The sequence below is a fragment of the Manis pentadactyla genome, chromosome 12 (genome assembly GCF_030020395.1).
Source record: "Manis pentadactyla isolate mManPen7 chromosome 12, mManPen7.hap1, whole genome shotgun sequence".
Taxonomy (NCBI): Eukaryota; Metazoa; Chordata; class Mammalia; order Pholidota; family Manidae; genus Manis; species Manis pentadactyla.
In genome coordinates this window covers 16056899-16077688 of record NC_080030.1, presented here as the reverse complement: position 1 = coordinate 16077688, position 20790 = coordinate 16056899, and the positions used below count along the sequence as shown (strand labels likewise).

Here is a 20790-nt window from a genome sequence, read left to right as displayed (position 1 = left end):
CACTGACTGCTCTGCTACTGACACCCATAAGAGCCTGGCACACCACATGTACGCAGTAAATACTGCCAAATGAATGAATTTGATAATAACGACCAATGATTATTAATAAAATCCCATAAAATCATGCTCTATTGCAAGACTGTCATTCAGCTTTCTAGTTGGCACTGACCTGCAGTACTGGAAGTCTATGCGGAGGTGCAGTGACAGGTAAGTAAAAGGAGGGCATGTGGAGAGCAGAACTGAGATAACAGAGCACCCACTGTAAGGCTTAAGACCAAGTACTTGCCAGGCAATTCCCATGAACGTCACTTACAGAGGATGGGTGAGAAGCAAAACTCAATATTTCTCAGCCAGCCACTGCTACCACCATCAAATCAAAACCCCACAACCAGCCTTCTTTTCAGTGATCATAGAGTTTTCTCCCAAAAGCTTTTTGCAGTTCCCCTTCATGTCTTTGTTCCACAGGCTGTAGATAAAGGGGTTCAGCATGGGGGTGACCACCGTGTACACCACCGAGCCAATCATGCCCTTCTGAGAATATGCATTGGAACTGAGATACACACCAAGCCCTGCCCCATAGAATAAAGAAACCACAGACAGGTGAGATGCACAGGTAGAAAAGGCCTTACATTTCCCACTAGCTGATGGGATTTTCAATATTGAAGATGCAATCCTGGTATAGGAGAAAAGGGTCCCTGAGAAGGGGACAATGACCAGAAAGGCAGTCACCATGTGCAGCAGGATGTGATTGATGAGTGTACCTGAGCAGGCAAGCATGAGGGCCTGAGTAAGTGCACAGTAGAAGTGTGGAATCACACGTCTGGAGCAGAAGGACAGCCGCGACATCAACAGACTCTGCATCAGGGAGTATGACAAGCTGATGAGCCAGGACACAAGCACCAGGAGGCCACAGAGATGGGCACTCATGATGACTGTGTAGTGCAGAGGGTGACAGATGGCCACAAACCAGTCATAGGACATCACGGTGAGAAGAAAAGTGTCCATTCCTCCAAAAACCATGACAAAACACATCTGGGTGAGGCAGCCTGAGTAGCTGATGGACTTTCTGTGGGTCTGGATGTTCACCAGCATCTTGGGGACTGTGGTGGAGGTGAAACCAATGTCAGCCAGGGACAGGCTGGAGAGGAGGAAGTACATGGGGGTGTGGAGGTGGTGGTCAGAGCCGACGTCCAGGATGATGAGCAGGTTCCCCAGGACAGTGATCAGGTACATGGACAGGAACAGCCCGAAGAGGAGGGGCTGCAGCTCTGAGAGGCCCAGGAGGAGGAATTCTGAGACCCCTGTTAGATTTTGTGATTCTGTGAAGCTTTGACACCTTTGAATTTTAAATAAAGAAATAAAGAGAAAGTGGGTTGAATAAAAGGAAGGAGAAAGACAACTATCATGTATTTATATTTTGGATTTCAGTTTTTTACTAGTGAAGTATCCACATTGAAGCCAATACACCCCAGTGCCATGAGCAATTATTTCTGGACTGTGCTCCAATCAGCCTTCTTAATGCACACCCAGTCAGAGGTGCTCGAGTGAAGAATGTTAGAATAACAAGAACAGTAGAGATATTACATCCATGATTGTAGTAAAAAAGAGCCAACTCTCTCAAGGCAAAAGCATAGATAAGAAACATCCTTGCCCCCTTAAGAAAAGGAAACAATTGTAGTGAAAGGAAGTCAAGAAGCAGTCAAATATCCTTTATTCATATGAAGTGCTAGGAATTCCCTTGATTTAGAATATTTATAAGGATTCTCTTAAGTGCTAGAGCTTGTTGGATGGATTTGGTTTAAAGTCCAATGCACATAAGCAGAGGATATTTTTATGTGTCACTTGTCTTCATAGGTGTGCCTCATTCTTTGATTTCTGATTTCCATCCTTCATGGAAATAAGTGCTCACTTAAATACGTGGGTGGGATTTAAAAGTGATTTAATATATAAATCATATCCTTGGCTTTCAAGGACATCAAATTTTAATATAAACGGTTTAGCTAAATGCATAAATCACTCAGCACTGCTGATCACAAAGACATTGTACAATGAACCTGTGAATGATTAACAGTGAGGAAATTTTAAGGAAACATCTTGGATTTTTAATTTTATACAGTTATTGAAATTGACTCCATATAAACTGGCATGTGAGATACCTCTTTACCATTTTTTTTACTCTTTGTGCAGTAGCTTGGTAATACTTTCATGTTTTTCTGATGAAAAGAATTTGTTACCTAGCCTTCTTAAAATAATATCACTAATTTGAAAAGCTATCTGAAGCCATATGTTTACTGCAACATTACTTAAAATAGCCAATACATGGAACCAATCTGTGGCCATCAATGGATGAATGGACAGCAATGTGGTACATAGACACAATGGAATATTACTTGGCCATAAAAAGAATGTAATCTTGTCATTTGCAACAATATGGATGGACCTAGAGGGTATTAAGTCAGATACCAAAGAATGAAGCAAACCCATGAAATAAGTCAGAAAGAGAAAGACAAATACCATATGATTTCACTTACACATGGAATCTAAAACACGTAACAAAACAAAAAACAATGGAAATAGACCTAAGGGAAATTTGGAACTTAATAAATATTTGGTCACTATTTTTAACAAGAATTTCAGTCACTATTGAAACAATGTACTTAATGAACTATCTTACCAAAAACTCATGGAGTATGAGGTAAGGACATCAAAAGCTTTCCTATCTCAGGGCACTGAGGCATGGAATGACTTCAAATTGAAAAATGTACCTAAGCCCATGCAATAAGATATATCTCTTCTTTCTGTTTCTGCTTTCAATTTTTAACATTGATAAAAATCTCTGTCATGAGTTTCTAATAGTTGAATGCTGCAGAAGCAATTACATGGAAAATAATACATCCCAAAGAAAGTCCATGACATAGATACAAACAAGTGTTATTTTATCTTGTCTCTAGTCCTCTAGGATGTTCCTAAAATAAGGGATGAAACACAGGCATGAATAGTCCCTGCGTGTGGAAGCTTACTGTCTATGCTTTGTTTCTGTGAGCAATGGAAGGGTCTCTTCAGTATTTAACAGAGTGTTTGTTTGTTTCTGGTGATTCCTTTTTGCCAATCAGATAAATGCTCTGGGGAATCAGACATAAAGGATACTAGTCATTTTTCTCCATACACCAAGTACTTATATGTACAAGGTAAAAAATAAAAAACTTTCATGGAATGTAGGGAAACTGTAACTTCAGATCACTGGACATTTAAGTCAAATGACATAAAGATCACACTTATAATTAATACTACTAATAATAAATTTTATTTTATGCATCTATCATGTAGGTATCCTATAAGGTGCATGCATTATCTGTTGAAATGTTACTCATGGCATTGCACCAATTAGGAATCAACTCATATGACAATTGTAAGTCTCAGAGACATTAAGACCTGCACCATGTCACACAGATAATAAATGGAGCAGACGGGATTCAAAAGTAAACGGTCAGTGTGACTCCTCTGCATTCAACTTTGTTTCCTGGGCTTCAAAATGTTTTGAGCAGAGATCCAGAGATCTTAACCACAGGTACATCTGAAATATAAATTTAAAATATTTTCCAATTTCCAATTAGCAATGGAAGCCAAGCCCTTGACTTACAGTCTCCTTTGGGATGGAGGGGGCAGTTTATAAAAACACGAGAGAAGCAGACAGCTGCAGAGAAAGCCTGTCGGGGGACCCTGAGAGAGGGCTGTGCTGAGGTATCCTGGACTGACCCTTCTGGGATCCCTACGATGTGGTCTAGGCTACTCTTCCAATCGCTGGTACAGCAGGGAATGTGACCTACCAGGAACCCCAAGTAGAGAGCACTGTGAGCTGGTGGGGTGCAGGGGGAGGACATCTGGGTGGAATGACAGGGATGGGATGGCCGGGGACACTGAGTCTGGAGTCAGACTGCCCAGATTCAAACCCAGCTGCATCCCTTTCCAACTCATAACAGGTGGAAATTCCCTTAAAAATGCCATGTTCCTTTCCTTCTCTATAAAATAGTAATGTGTGCATGTACACCTTGGGGAAGATTGTGCAGATGGAAGCCGCATACAATACCTAGCTCAGAGCCTGGCACTTAGGACACACCAAAAATGGTTCTAGATGTTGTACGTACTGTCCACCTCCACCTCTGGGATCCTTTTTGCATATTTGGGGCCAAATAAGCAAGACCCGTTTCCTGCTACCACTTGGGAGACGCCTGTAAGACCCAGACCCGGTGTGGGGGGAAGCAGAACAGAGCAAGTGTTCTTGGAGCTGCAGCCTAAACGAGAGGTAGACTCCCCAGGGCGCGGAGCTGGAGCTGCACGTCGGTGCCCTCCCGCCTGTCACGGCTGTGCTGTTTGCCCTGATGAGGAGGAAACGATACTGTCAGGAGGCCCTCCTCTATTCGTCGGCACCCTCAACACTTACGGGGCCGCTCTGTGACTCTGCAGGGCCATAACCACAGAGGGCAAATCTCCTCTTCCCCTGCCTGGCAGATGACAAAAGCTCAGGGTCTGTCCTCAGGACCTGCTGAAAGACACTCTCAGACATCAGCGTCCTGATGCTGAAGACCGTGAGGGAGGGGCCACAGGCGCGGGACCCACACCATCAGCACTTTCACACCGAAGGGCTGGAGACTCAGGCTGATTATTCACAGTTGTGGAGCCTTGGGGGCTCAAAGCACAGAGCTCATAATTAGGCAGATTGGTCCATATCGTCTCAGTCCCTAAGGATTTCCAGATACAACTAAAGAGGGGAAAGAGAAAATGCACGTCCATCGAAGAGCCTGGGGCTTCCTTTCCTTCCTGAAATCCTCACTTCCTTTTGATTAAGAGACATCGGTGTGGTTTTTTATTTCATTCGTTTACTCTGGTATAATGTATAGAACAGCAATTGGCCATACTAACCCTTTTAAACTGTACAGTGCTGGGGTATTAGACACACTCACATTGTTGAACAACCATCCCCACCATCCATATCCAGAACTTTTGCATCTTCCCAAACTGAAACTCTGTCCCCATTAATCAATAAAAATTCACATTCTTCCCTCAGTGCAGGTCTACCAACCACCATTTTACTTTCTGTCTCTATGAATTTGACTATTCTAGATACTTCATAAAAGTGGATTAAAAAGAATTTTGTCCCTTTGTGACTGACTTATTTCACATTGAATAATGACTTCAAGGTTCACCCATTTTGTAGCATGTGCCAGGATGTCTTTCCCTTTCACGGCCGTATAATATTCCCTTGTATGTGGAGACACTGTGTTTATGTTTAGCCATTCATCAGGCAATGGACCCTTGGGAAGCTTCCCCATTTTGGTGGCTGTGAATAATGCTGCTGTGAGCATCATGGTACACTTACCTGCTGGGCTCTCTGCTTTCAGTTATTTTGGGCACATGCTCAGAAGGAGAATGCTGGATGATATGGTCACTCTATTTTAGATTTCTCAGTTATTTTTAGTAATGAGTTGACATCTGTTTGGTTTTGGTATAAGGCTGCAATTATTCTTATTAAGTGAACATTTCCCATTTCTCTCTTCCTTGTAAACATTTATATCAATTTGGATTGAGCTGTTCTTTCACTGGTGGAATTATGAAAACATTTTTATTCTTGTGTAGGAAATTTTAAAACACTGATTAAATGCCTTTATTATAAAAGAAATATATGTTTAGCTATTCAGGGTTACATTAGCTTCCTGAGCCAATTATGTTGGTGGGGGTGGGAGCGTTGTATGTATTTTCCTCGGTTCCTGTCCCTGCCACAGCCAAGAATTGAAGGGCAGAGACACAGTAGTGAAGCAGAGTAAAAGTTTTATTTAAAGAAACTTAAAGAAAAGTGCAGGCAACCTCGGAGAGAAAGGAGCACCCTGAAAAGTTTAAGCTTTATTTAAAGAGAGCAAGTGCACACTTGGAGAAAGAGACTGTGAGCTACCCCAGAGAAGAGGCACACTGAAAGTTTGGGATAAAGTTTTAAGGCTACGCACTTAAAAAGTGTGGGCGACCTCAGAGAGAGGAATGCACTGAAAGGCTTAGGGTCTGGGGTTTTACAGACAGTTGAGGATTTTCAGGAACCAACAAAGGACCAGGTGTAGACCAGCCAGATTGTCCCAGAATGTTCATCACTGTTAAGACATTAAGTTTCTTTCTTTTTTTAAACTTAACGCAAGAAACACACTACATTGATTCCTTTCCAGGATATCAGCTTCTGTCTGGAAGAATATCAGTCAAGACTGTCTGCCCTGCCTCCGAGGTGGGCTGAGCCACTGTGCATTTGATTAAAATGCAATATTAACTTTAAGACAGAATTCTTCTTCCTGAATAAGCTGGGCCTTTGAGCAAGCTAAAGTAACTCTCACAATGGTGTGTTCTAACTGACACAGTGAAAACATAGGCTATGCTGGGATACTTTTCTTTATCTGGGGAGGGAGCATTCAAACTTCTAGGCCTGGTTGCTCCTGGCCTTCTGAGCTTTCTATTTCTAACTGGTTAACTCTTTGAGTCCCTTCTAGTTGTCTTACTGGCCTTATTCTCTTTCCACCCCGCTCATATCTGTTTTTCTGCCTAACAGTTTTAGTTGGTCCTCAGTTTCTAGGAATTGGCCCTCTTCGTTTAAGTTTCTACATTATTAATATTTTTATAGCATTCAATTATTTCTTTTTTTTTTTTTTTTTGGTTGTTGTTGTTAGGGCATCTCTCATATTTATTGATCAAATGGTTGTTAACAACAATAAAATTCTGTATAGGGGAGTCAATGCTCAATGCACAATCATTAATCCACCCCAAGCCTAATTTTCGTCAGTCTCCAATCTTCTGAAGCATAACGAACAAGTTCTTACATGGAGAACAAATTCTTACATAGTGAATAAGTTACATGGTGAACAGTGCAAGGGCAGTCATCACAGAAACTTTTGGTTTTGCTCATGCATTATGAACTATAAACAGTCAGTTCAAATATGAATACACATTTGATTTTTATACTTGATTTATATGTGGATACCACATTTCTCTCTTTATTATTTTTAATAAAATGCTGAAGTGGTAGGTAGATACAACATAAAGGTAGAAAACATAGTTTAGTGTTGTAAGAGAGCAAATGTAGATGATCAGGTGTGTGCCTGTAGACTATGTGTTAATCCAAGCTAGACAAGGGCAATAAAACATCCACATATGCAGAAGATTTCTCTCAGAACAGGGAGGGTGAGGTTCTAAGCCTCACCTCTGTTGATCCCCAATTTCTCACCTGATGACCCCCCTGCGACTGTGCCTGTCTTAGGTTGTTCCTCCCTTGAGGAATCTTACCCGTCTCTGGCTAACCAGTCATCTTCCGGGGCCATACAGGGAAATGTTAAGTTGGTAAGTGAGAGAGAAGCCTTATTGTTTGAAAAGGTTAGCTTTTTATTTCTTTGCATATTTATGCCCTGTGGCTTCTATGCCCAGCATTTGTCTTGAGGTATCTTTACCACTTGGAGGAGTTATGATACTCGGTAAATTTGATATGAGGCACGAATTCTATTTAAGAATTCGTTGTAATTAGGAAGGAAGAAGAAAAGCTATAGAAGTAGCAGGCGGGAGAAAACATGGGAAGATTGATTATTTCTTTGACATATCTTCTTGTAGAGTAACTTCAGCATGTATAGATTTTAAGCTACTACTTAAATTGCGCACACACATTAACATAATAGGAGTATAGTTACATAACCAAAGCATACCTGTAATTACCAGCCATCTCCAGTGAAACCAAGAAAACCAGTTAGGCACCCTAGGCATTTGTGAAAACTTATCAATGATATGATGGTTATTATCTAACTGAATTTGAATAGTTTGAGAAAAATCAGACAAATTAAAACAACCCATTCCTGGGCACTGTTCACATCCCATATGTTCTTTTAACAGTAAATAGTCTGTAGTTGTAAGATTTTGGAGCGCTACAATTTGCACTTCTCCTAATTCTTGGTTGAGTTCCAACAGTATAGATCCAGTCAAATTTGTTGTTTTACTGTATGCACAGGCCAGCTTAGATATCTCCTTCATTCCCATGGCAAGTCCAGGAGCTGGTGGGATGAGTGCATCTACAGCTGTAGCAGTGCGTGGATCTTTGTTGGGGTTTTTTGATGATCATCTTCTGGCATGAGTCTTCCAGAGAGTGCTGATGTTGGAAGTTCTCTTTCATATCGTATCTTAGTTCATTTTCGGGGTAGCCAAATTAGGCTTTGATCCTCTGTATAAACACAAACAGACCCTTTGCCTACACTTTTATATGTCCTTTATATCATTGTGTAGAACTCATTAGAGGTCACCACATAGGAACTGCATTTTTTTTTTAATCATTAATCTACACTTACATGACGAATACTTTGTTTACTAGGCTCTCCCCTATACCAGGTCCCCCCTGTATACTCCTTTACAGTCACTGTCCATCAGCGTAGCAACCTGTTGTAGAATCACTACTTGTCTTCTCTGTGTTGTACAGCCCTCCCTTTTCTCCTACCCCCCCATGCATGTTAATCTTAATACCCCCCTACTTCTCCCCCCCTTATCCCTCCCTACCCTCCCATCCTCCCCAGTCCCTTTCCCTTTGGTACCTGTTAGTCCATTCTTGAGTTCTGTGATTCTGCTGCTGTTTTGTTTCTTCAGTTTTTCCTTTGTTCTTATATTCCACAGATGAGTGAAATCATTTGGTATTTCTCTTTCTCTGCTTGGCTTGTTTCACTGAGCAAAATACCCTCCAGCTCCATCCATGTTGCTGCAAATGGTTGGATTTGCCCTTTTCTTATGGCTGAATAGTATTCCATTGTGTATATGTACCACATCTTCTTTATCCATTCATCTATCGATGGACATTTAGGTTGCTTCCAATTCTTGGCTATTGTAAATAGTGCTGCGATAAACATAGGGGTGCACTGATCTTTCTCATACTTTATTGCTGCATTCTTAGGGTAAATTCCTAGGAGTGCAATTCCTGGGTCAAATGGTAAGTCTGTTTTGAGCATTTTGATGTACCTCCATACTGCTTTCCACAATGGTTGAACAAGTTTACATTCCCACCAGCAGTGTAGGAGGGTTCCCCTTTCTCCACAGCCTCACCAACATTTGTTGTTGTTTGTCTTTTGGATGGCAGCCATCCTTACTGGTGTGAGGTGATACCTCATTGTAGTTTTAATTTGCATTTCTCTGATAATTAGCGATGTGGAGCATCTTTTCATGTGTCTGTTGGCCATCTGTATTTCTTTTTTGGAGAACCGTCTGTTCAGTTCCTTTGCCCATTTTTTAATTGAGTTATTTGTTTTTTGTTTGTTGAGGCGTGTGAGCTCTTTATATATTCTGGACGTCAAGCCTTTATCGGATGTGTCATTTTCAAAGATATTCTCCCATACTGTAGGGTTCCTTTTTGTTCTATTGATGGTGTCTTTTGCTGTACAGAAGCTTTTCAGCTTAATATAGTCGCACTTGTTCATTTTTGCTGTTGTTTTCCTTGCCCGGGGAGATATGTTCAAGAAGAGGTCACTCATGTTTATGTCTAAGAGGTTTGTGCCTATGTTTTCTTCCAAGAGTTTAATGGTTTCATGACTTACATTCAGGTCTTTGATCCATTTTGAGTTTACTTTTGTATATGGGGTTAGACGATGGTCCAGTTTCATTCTCCTACATGTAGCTGTCCAGTTTTGCCAGCACCATCTGTTGAAGAGACTGTCATTTCTCCATTGTATGTCCATGGCTCCTTTATCAAATATTAATTGACCATATATGTCTGAGTTAATGTCTGGATTGTCTAGTCTGTTCCATTGGTCTGTGGCTCTGTTCTTGTGCCAGTACCAAATTGTCTTGATTACTATGGCTTTATAATAGAGCTTGAAGTTGGGGAGTGAGATCCCCCCTACTTTATTCTTCTTTCTCAGGATTGCTTTGGCTATTCGGGGTCTTTGGTGGTTCCATATGAATTTTTGAATTATTTGTTCCAGTTCATTGAAGAATGTTGCTGGTAGTTTCATAGGGATTGCATCAAATCTGTATATTGCTTTGGGCAGGATAGCCATTTTGACGATATTAATTCTTCCTAGCCATGAGCATGGGATGCGTTTCCATCTGTTAGTGTCCCCTTTAATTTCTTTTAAGAGTGACTTGTAGTTTTCAGAATATAAGTCTTTCACTTCTTTGGTTAGGTTTATTCCTAGGTATTTTATTTTTTTTGATGCAATTGTGAATGGAGTTGTTTTCCTGATTTCTCTTTCTGTTGGTTCATTGTTGGTATATAGGAAAGCCACAGATTTCTGTGTGTTGATTTTGTATCCTGCAACTTTGCTGTATTCCGATATCAGTTCTAGTAGTTCTGGGGTGGAGTCTTTAGGGTTTTTTATGTACAGTATCATGTCATCTGCAAATAGTGACAGTTTGACTTCTTCTTTGCCAATCTGGATTCCTTGTATTTTTTTGTTTTGTCTGATTGCCGTGGCTAGGACCTCCAGTACTATGTTAAATAACAGTGGAGAGAGTGGGCATCCCTGTCTAGTTCCCGATCTCAGCGGAAATGCTTTCAGCTTCTCGCTATTCAATATAATGTTGGCTGTGGGTTTTTCATAGATGGCCTTTATTATGTTGAGGTACTTGCCCTCTATTCCCATTTTGCTGAGAGTTTTTATCATGAATGGATGTTGAACTTTGTCAAATGCTTTTTCAGCATCTATGGAGATTATCATGTGGTTTTTGTCTTTCTTTTTGTTGATGTGGTGGATGATATTGATGGACTTTCGAATGTTGTGCCATCCTTGCATCCCTGGGATGAATCCCACTTGGTCATGGTGTACGATGGTTTTGATGTATTTTTGAATTCGGTTTGCTAATATTTTGTTGAGTATTTTTGCGTCTACGTTCATCAGGGATATTGGTCTGTAGTTTTCTTTTTTGGTGGTGTCTTTGCCTGGTTTTGGTATTAGGGTGATGTTAGCTTCATAGAATGAGTTTGGGAGTATCCCCTCCTCTTCTATTTCTTGGAAAACTTTAAGGAGAATGGGTATTATATCTTCCCTGTATGTCTGATAAAATTCCGAGGTAAATCCATCTGGCCCGGGGGTTTTGTTCTTTGGTAGTTTTTTGATTACCGCTTCAATTTCGTTGCTGGTAATTGGTCTGTTTAGATTTTCTGTTTCTTTTTGGGTCAGTCTTGGAAGGTTGTATTTTTCTAGGAAGTTGTCCATTTCTCCTAGGTTTCCCAGCTTGTTAGCATATAGGTTTTCATAGTAGCCTCTAATAATTCTTTGTATTTCTGCGGGATCTGTTGTGATTTTTCCTTTCTCATTTCTGATACTGTTGATTTGTGTTGAGTCTCTTTTCCTCTTAATAAGTCTGGCTAGAGGCTTATCTATTTTGTTTATTTCCTCGAAGAACCAGCTCTTGGTTTCATTGATTTTTGCTATTGTTTTATTCTTCTCAATTTTATTTATTTCTTCTCTGATCTTTATTATGTCCCTCCTTCTGCTGACCTTAGGCCTCATTTGTTCTTCTTTTTCCAATTTTGATAGTTGTGACATTAAACTGTTCATTTGGGATTGCTCTTCCTTTTTTAAATATGCTTGGAGTGCTATATACTTTCCTCTTAAGACTGCTTTTGCTGTGTTCCACAGAAGTTGGGGCTTAGTGTTGTTGTTGTCATTTGTTTCCATATATTGCTGGATCTCCATTTTGATTTGGTCATTGATCCATTGATTATTTAGGAGCGTGTTGTTTAGCCTCCATGTGTTTGTGAGCATTTTTGCTTTCTTTGAACAGTTTATTTCTAGTTTAATGCCTTTGTGGTCTGAAAAGTTGGTTGGTAGGATTTCAATCTTTTGGAATTTACTGAGGCTCTTTTCGTGTCCTAGTATGTGGTCTATTCTGGAGAATGTTCCATGTGCACTTGAGAAGAACGTGTATCCTGTTGCTTTTGGATGTAGAGTTCTGTAGATGTCTATTAGGTCCATCTGTTCTAGTGTGTTGTTCAGTGCCTCTGTGTCCTTACTTATTTTCTGTCTGGTGGATCTGTCCTTTGGAGTGATTGGTGTGTTGAAGTCTCCTAGGATGAATGCATTGCATTCTATTTCCTCCTTTAGTTCTGTTAATATTTGTTTCAGGTATGTTGGTGCTCCTGTATTGGGTGCATATATATTTATAATGGTTATATCCTCTTGATGGACTGAGCCGTTTATCATTATGTAATGTCCTTCTTTGTCTTTTGTTACTTTCTTTATTTTGAAGTCTGTTTTGTCTGATACCAGAATTGCAACACCTGCTTTCTTCTCTCTGTTGTTTGCTTGAAATATCTTTTTCCATCCCTTGACTTTAAGTCTGTGCGCGTTTTTGGGTTTGAGGTGAGTCTCTTGTAAGCAGCATATGGATGGATCTTGCTTTTTTATCCATTCTATTACTCTGTGTCTTTTGATTGGTGCATTCAGTCCATTTACATTTAGGGTGATTATTGAAAGGTATGAATTTATTGCCATTGCAGGCTTTAAGTTTGTGGTTACCAAAGGTTTAGGGTTAGCTTCTTTACTGTCTTACTGTCTAACTTAACTCGCTTGTTGAGCTATTATAAACACAGTCTGATGATTCTTTATTTCTCTCCCTTCTTATTCCTCCTCCTCCCTTCTTCATATGTTGGGTGTTTTGTTGTGTGCTCTTTTTAGGAGTGCTCCCATCTAGAGCAGTCCCTGTAGGATGCCCTGTAGAGGTGGTTTGTGGGAGGCAAATTCCCTCAACTTTTGCTTGTCTGGGAATTGTTTAATCCCTCCTTCATATTTAAATGATATTCGTGCTGGATACAGTAGTCTTGGTTCGAGGCCCTTCTGTTTCATTGCATTAAGTATATCATGCCATTCTCTTCTGGCCTGTAGGGTTTCTGTTGAGAAGTCTGATGATAGCCTGATGGGTTTTCCTTTGTAGGTAACCTTTTTTTTCTCTCTGGCTGCTTGTAATACTTTGTCCTTGTCTTTGATCTTTGCCATTTTAATTATTATGTGTCTTGGTGTTGCCCTCCTTGGATCCCTTGTCATGGGAGTTCTGTGTACCTCTGTGGTCTGAGAGGCCATTTCTTCCCCTAGTTTGGGGAAATTTTCAGCAATTGTTTCTTCAAAGACATTTTCTATCCCCTTTTCTCTCTCTACTTCTTCTGGAATGCCTATGATTCTTATATTATTCCTTTTATATTGATCACTCAGCTCTCTTAAAATTCTTTCATTCCTGGAGATCCTTTTATCTCTTTCTGCATCAGCTTCTCTGCGTTCCTGTTCTCTGTTTTCTAGTCCATTAATGGTCTCTTGCATCTCGTCCATTCTGTTTTGAAGTCCTTCCAGAGCTTGTTTTATTTCTGAATTCTCCTTCCTTAGTTCTTGCATATTTCTCTGCAAGTCCATCAGCATGGTTATGACTTTTGTTTTGAATTCTTTTTCAGGTAGACTGGCTAAATCTATCTCCCCAGATTCCTTCTCAGGGGAAGATGTAGCAGATGCTGAAGCTGTCTGGGTTAGTCTTGTCTGGATCATATTTTTTTGCCTTTTCATGTTGACAGGTGCTATTGACTGTCAGCTGGGAGGGCCAAAATTTTCACTTACTACTGGCCTTTCTTTACTGGGGCAACTGCGACCCCTTGTGGCTTTTGTTGGGTAATTGCGTGTAGAGTGGGTCTTTGTGTCTTGCCTGGCCGGGAGGGAGAAATTTCCCTTTCTGTGGGCGGAATTTGTCTCAGGCTGCTTCTCTGCTTTCGCAGTGCCCGGTGGGGTGATGGATGGGGGGGCTGCTTGACTGTTTGCCTCCTTGAGGGGTCTCAGAGCTGTTGCCCAGGGGGTTAGTGCACCCGGTTTTCCCTGTAATTTCCAGCTGCTGTACTGTGACCTGGGTTGTTTCCGTCAAGCTGTTAAGTCCCTGTCCCTTTAAGACTTTCAAAAAGCCTCCGCTTTTCTTTGTCACAGGGGCATCAGCTTCGGCACCCGCTCAGAGGTCTTACACCCTGTACCCCCAGTATCCAGGGCCCCCTGGGCACGTACTGTGTCTGCGCTCTGGCCCGGATGGCTGGGGCTGGGTGTTCGGCAGTCCTGGGCTCCGTCTCCCTCCCGCTTTGCCTATTGTTCTCCCGCCGGGAGCTGGGGGGAGGGGCGCTCGGGTCCCGCCGGGCCGGGGCTTGTATCTTACCCCTTTCACCAGTCGCTGGGTTCTCGCTGGTGTAGCTGCAGTCTGGCCACTGTCCTGCGTCTTCTGGTCTCTCTTTTAGGGCTAGTTGTGTTTGTTGTATTTTCAAAAGTATATATGTTTTTGGGAGGAGATTCCCACTGTCCTACTCACGCCGCCATGTTGGCTCCGCCTCTCAATTATTTCTTTACATCTCTATAAGTCATGACAGTTTTATTTCCTAATGCTATTTGTCTTTTCTTATTCCTCACTGAATCTTGAAATAAATTTATAGGTTTTATTAATACTGTCAAGAAAACAATTTTTAGATTTATTGACACTTTTTACAGTACTCTTCTTTATTTAATTGATATTTGTCATTATCTTCATTATTTCCATCAACTTGCTTTGGATTTACTGTAGTACTATTTTCCTGAGTTAGATGCAATGTTCAGCTCACTACTTGTAAGCCTTTATAATTCTTAAGGAAACACAATGACATACCTTGTAGTTATACTAAGTGAATTGTTTATTATATATGTATAAATATGTATATTGCTTCACATACTAATACATATATATTACTAATATATAATTAGTATATATTAATACATAATTAGTATATATGTATGCTAATATATGTATATGTATACATGTGTGCTGATATATACATATCCTAACACATAGGTATGTGTGAACTTTAATCACGTATGTAATATGATTGGGGAAAGTGCATGAAATGGGAAAGATCATTATCAGAAAAATGGGGGAATATATCTGTGCTCTGAAAGGTCCTTGTCCTGCCAATGGGTTTCAGCCCCTGGCAAGTTTGCTATGGATTCAGTGTGACCAAATAAATGACAATAAAACGCTCTTGGGGGTGAAAGGGTTATAATCAACTTTATTTCCATGGTGGCAGGACAGTCACTAAAATCCTGTCCACTCAGAGCGAGTCTGCATGCAGAAAGCCAGTCCCTGCCTCTGGGCCCCTCTGCCCTCACAGCCGTCCTCTGTGCCTCCGTCCCTGGCGCTGCCATGACTCCAGCCTCTGCTCTGCTCTCCTGCAGCCGTGCCACCGTGTCACGCAGAGAACTGGGCAGAGCTCTCTATAGTGTCAATAGAAACATATTGCCCACATGTGTGTAGTGAGCCAGCCGACCAGGGCCAGGTGAGAATCCTGGCAACAAGAACCTTCATTTTATCCACAGTCCTCTCCATCTTTCCTTGGAAATATGCATCCAATTTTCTCTAGAAAATTCCCAACTGATAGCAGTTTGTTCAAACTATTAAAAGTGTCCCTTTCAATTAAAAAAAAACCCTCTTTGGACAGGAAATTAAATACTCATCCTACCTGCTCAGAATGCAGTCAAGATCATTAAGGGGAAAGATATTACCATTTGTCCAGGTTTTAAAGGTATGGTTTAGATCCTCCTAACAAGTCTAAACAAACTAGGGGAACAGGGAAGAAGCGGTGAGTGTCAAGCAGGAGAGGGCTGCAGGTATTTGGTTTCTCAGGGACACAGTGAGACCACTCCTGACCCAGAGCGCTAGGGATGAGCGGGTGAGAGGGGTGCGCTGAGGGATGACAGACAACCCCGGAGGGCCGGGTCCTGGGTGTGGGGGGCCAAAATGATGTCCCATTTTCTTCAGAGCCATGCTGAGGGGAGCACCTGTGAGAGTGGAACGCGGGCGTGCACATAAACCACGGGACCGCGGATTCAGGCATTTGGGTGCCATGCTGGGGTTTAGCTGCCTTTTCCAGTCTGCTGAGCAGAAAGGGCAGCACGGGCCTCGCTATCAGGCTGCCGTGTGGACAATCCTCCACAGCGCCCCCTTGAGGTCCCTGTTCCTCAGGCTGTAGATGAAGGGGTTCAGCATCGGGGTGACCACCGCTTACGCCACCGCGGCCACCGTATTCCTCCCCGGGGAAGACGAAGCAGCCAAAGTGAAGTACACAGCTAGGCCTGTGCCATAAAACAAGCAAACCACGGCCAGGTGAGAGCCACAGGTGGAGAAGGCTTTGGACTTCCCCCGGCTGAGGGGACTCTCAGAATGGAGGAAACAATTCTATAGTAGGAGAAAATGATTCCTGAGATGGGGAGAAACCCAGAGATCGTCCCAACAAGAAATATGACTATGTTACTGATGGAGGTGTCAGAGCAGGCAAGGCTGAGGAGCTTAGGGATGTCACAGAAGAAATGAGGGATTTCCACATCTGTGCAGAAACCAAGTTTGGACACCATCAAGCAGTGAGTCTGGGAGTCCAAAAGGCTGATGAGAAAGGACAGCAGGACTAGCAAGCCACAGAGTTGGGGCCTCATGATGGCGGGGTAGTGCAGGGGGTGGCAGATGGCCACGAACCGGTCATAGGCCATCACAGCCAGGATTAGACTGTCCAAACACCCAAAAAGAGAAAAGAAGAATACCTGAGTGAGGCAGCCTGCATAGGAGATGGACTTTCTCTGAGTCTGGATGTTCACCAGCATCTTGGGGATGGTGGTGGTGCTGAAACCAGTGTCAGCCAGTGACAGACAAGAGAGGAAGAAGTACATGGGGGTGTGGAGGTGGGGGTGGGGGCCGACGGCCAGAATGATGAGCAGGTTCCCCAGGACGGTGACCAGGTACATGGACAGGAACAGCCCGAAGAGGAGGGGCTGCAGCTCTGGGTCACCTGAGAGGCCCAGGAGGAGGAATTCTGAGACACCTGTAAGATTCAGGATTTCCATGTAGGTGAAATACCTTTAGGAAAAGAAAAAAAGCGTTGGAATAAATAACTACCACTAGCCATGAACAAACTAATAAAGTTCTGCTTGCTTTTTCTTATGATGCCTTTTGTCCATGAAGTTTACAGAGCCCCAGCCAGAGAACCTAAGATGGTTAAAAGAAATAGATTATTTTCCTCCCATGCATTATGTTACAGAGTTGCTGTAAGAAATCAAATTAAATAACAAATATGAAGGGGTTAGACAGTAGTTCTCAATGCTGTTTGATCATTATAATTAGTTGTTGGTCTTTAACAATTTACAGATGTGCTGGCCACAGTCTAGAACCAATCAAATCAGGATCTCTACACATAAGATTCTGTCATTAACACAGTCAGGATAGAGAACCATTGCCCTGAATATCTCCAGGAACTTAGTAAATGTTCCATTAATATTACCTATTATACTTATTATCATTATAACCCTGAGTCGTACTGAAAACATTCATATTTAGTAACACTAGCTTCAGAACTCATATTTTTTTTACCAGTAAAACCTGAGTTATTCTTGGTATCCCTGCATGATCCTATTTCTCTCTACTTCAATGGCCCAAAAGCAGACACTGTCATGAATTTGGTAGATGTGATTTCCATTAGGTGTTTCCATAATATTAATAGATATTCCAAATATTCTATTATGTATACCATATATATATATCAATCCACAACATATTCCAAAATATGCCAAATATTGACTCATGGACCCACAGTTTTCCTGAAAGTTTACCAAAATATTATCATGCTACACATATGGTTTCATGAGGTGGTCCTATTTACCACAGTATTGTGGTTTAATATTGTCTCTGCCAAGCACACATACTTCAGACACTGCAAATGATGCCTGCTCTTACCAGAGGGCTGGAACTCACTTTCATTTTCCATCTCTAACAACTCTCTTAATACAATGTTTGTGCCTATCTCGGTAACACAAGTAAGAATTTCTCTAAGGTACATTCAAGAAAGATAGTTGTTTCAGTTGAAAAAACAGATACATTAAATTTTACTCTTAATTGCCTACATTTTTTCCCAAAGGAAAAATCAGGAATAATCAAGTAATTACTTTTATGTGAAGATATAGACCAGAAATATCCCTGAAGTCTGTCTAGCTATGGTCTTCCCATAATAGAACCACTTGAAAATTCCCATCTTTTACAGGGAATAATATTTCAATAGCTCAGATTTCCGAAATGGTCTACAAAGGACAATACTATTCACAGGAAACCATATGGCCCACAGGATTTAGGTAATAAAGACTCCTGTAAGCCATGTGGCCCATTCCCTTAATTCACAGATGAACTCAGCAAATCCTGAGAAGGAATGAATGGTTTTACCTCCATTTGCTCATCTGAGAGTAAAGCAGGTTTCAAAAGAAATTAGTTCTGCTTTGGAAAAGGGCACAGAGCCCCCAAATGGGAATCAGGAGACCTTTGGCTGAGTCGTTCATCTGTCATGTACTGAATATGATGGGTGTGTAACGCTGAGCCTCCCTGATCTGATTGGTGTCCTTTCCTGAGAAACAGGGAGGCTAACGCCCAGCTCTAGGACATGGGCAACACCCAACAGAGGTCATCATTTGGTCAATATTCACTCATGGTTTTTAAGTCAGAATTTGGATTGTCGTTAGCATAGTGGACTGAGTGGATCATGTGCATTCCCAAGAAAGGGTTCATGGCCTTTTATTCTGTTATGTGCCAGAGAATTACAAGTGTATCGTGTACCCAGGGAACTTGTTCCTGGGATAAGCATAAATCATAAAGTGAACCTCAACCAATACAAAAATATTTCTTTCTCATACTCTTTCCTTTGTCTTTTATTCATTTTCATGGAGATTTTTCTCCACAGCTTTTCACAATTAAGACTCTATTAAATGGAAAACGATGGGCCTATGGAAAATTTGGGACCTGGATAAAAACACTGATTTGTCTTTTATCTCGCACTGCAGAATGACACTGGAAGGAAGGAGATTAAAGGCAGAAGGTATCCTGTGTGCGGAACACATAGGGCATGTGCTCTGTTTCCGAGAACCATGGAATAATCTATTGAATATTTAACAGAAATTGTTGTTCTCATATCCTACATTGTGCCAAGAAAAGTGCAGGCTCTGAGGAGTCAGGAAAGAATGAGATTCAGTTGTTTCCCTTCAGGTACTCAGAGTCGACTTGCATAAGGACAAAGTAAAATATCCTCTCATAATCAAGGGTAGCCAGGTCTACAGTTCACAGGATATCCGAGCTGGGTCTCCGGTGTGTAACCTTGATAATAATGAAAGTGTCTAATTTAATTTGCTCTTACTCTGCTCATCCATCATGTATATTATCCCAGATTCAGGACCCATTACGTTGAAATCTTATTCCATGGAGTTGTGTCCACTAGAAAACAGATGAGAACACTGAGTATCAGAGATACTAAAATCTTCCCCGGTGTCACACAGGTAACAAATAGGACAGGTTAGGTTCAAAGTTAAACATTGGGTCTCTGATCCATGCACTGAAACTGTTCACTATTTAGCAATGAGAGTCTAAGCAGACACCCAGAGTCAGTGAGCTTCCTGAGGTTTCTGTGGAGCCGTGTCCTGGTGGGAAGGGGGCCAAACCCTCGGCCCTTAGGTCTCCCTCACATCGAGAGGGGATAAGGCACAGAATGTAGGCAGGAGTGGGCTTTGGCAGCAAAATCAAAGAGCAGGGACAGGAGAGGTCTGGCAGGCATTCTTAGGGCTGCACTCTGTGATTCTGCCTGTGCCTCAGCCGTAACCACTGCCGCTGGCTCCGCAGGAACAACTCCCTGCTCTGCACTGTGGTTCAGCAGGAGCCCAAGAAGAGTGCGCAGTGACCAGTGGGTCTCTGCCTGGAATGGGGCTGGGGGATTCCTGTGATGGCAGGACCATGTGGGAGAACGGCAAAGCTGTGAATAAGAGATTTTGTGCCCCTCAGAACCAAGAACATGATCTAGAACATTAGCCAAGAACGTGAGCTGAGCTTTGCATACAGGTGCCTCCCATCTATTTGTCATGAATATCCTGCTTATATTCATGGTGAAAAAAGAAATACTACTGATGGTCCCTCCTCCCTCTACCATCTCCATGGGACCCACCACGCTGTCCCACGTCCTTGCTGAGGTGTCACCAAGGAATGAGTATCCGCTGCTCCTGTCCTGCTCCACACGGGCTGACGGTTCAGGCTCTGTCCTCGGGACCGGCAGGAAGGCAGAGTCAGCCGTGGGCCTCCTGATGCCGACAGCGGTTCTGGGAGAGGACAGAGATGCAAAGCCCCTGAACCTGGGCTAAAACAGGAAAGGGCTGGAGGCACAGGCAGATTACTTACTCTTATATGTCCTCGGGGACTCAGTGCACAGAGCTCCTAAGTAGCCAAAAGGGTCCATGTTCCCGTGTCTCTGATGACTTGGTATTATTAGAGGAGGAGGAAAAGGGAATGTATTCGGAAGTGCGGACCCTCCTGTTTTCAGAAGCAAGCTCCCCTGCGCTACTACTAGCGTCCACCTCACAGACTTTTTAAATTTAGACAACTTTTCCTTGTCAGTTAGAAGAAGCAATGGCCGACTTGTATGTCTACAAATTCATTGAATTGATCATGCTATCTGGGGAGAATTATGTCTCTTATACCAAGAATCTCATACAGTTTCCATTTTCTCTGTTAAGATTTATGTCTCTAAGGAGAACCTCCCATTTTTCTCTCTGTAGTCCTGCTTTTGGGTTTTGGATGGTATGTTTTTGCTATCTTGAATGAAAGCCAAAGTTTTAATCTTTCTGTATGCATGTTTTACATGAAATAATAGTATACTTCATTGTATTTCCAAATGAAAATTTGCTTAAATATTATAGTGGGTTCCACAGATGTCTGAAGTCTCAATGGAGGCTGTGGTCC

At 42.0% G+C, this 20790-nt stretch overlaps 1 protein-coding gene across 1 annotated transcript; it reads right to left on the bottom strand.

Annotated features, from left to right (window-relative positions):
- Positions 1-369: 369 nt before the first annotated feature.
- Positions 370-20287, bottom strand: LOC130679745 (olfactory receptor 7D4-like). Its single transcript, XM_057489182.1, has 4 exons — positions 20230-20287; positions 20000-20150; positions 16376-16887; positions 370-1319 (listed from the first exon to the last, which is right to left on the bottom strand). Exons 1-4 carry the CDS (start codon positions 20285-20287, stop codon positions 370-372), a joined length of 1671 nt encoding a protein of 556 aa, XP_057345165.1.
- Between the last annotated feature and the right edge of the window lie 503 nt (positions 20288-20790).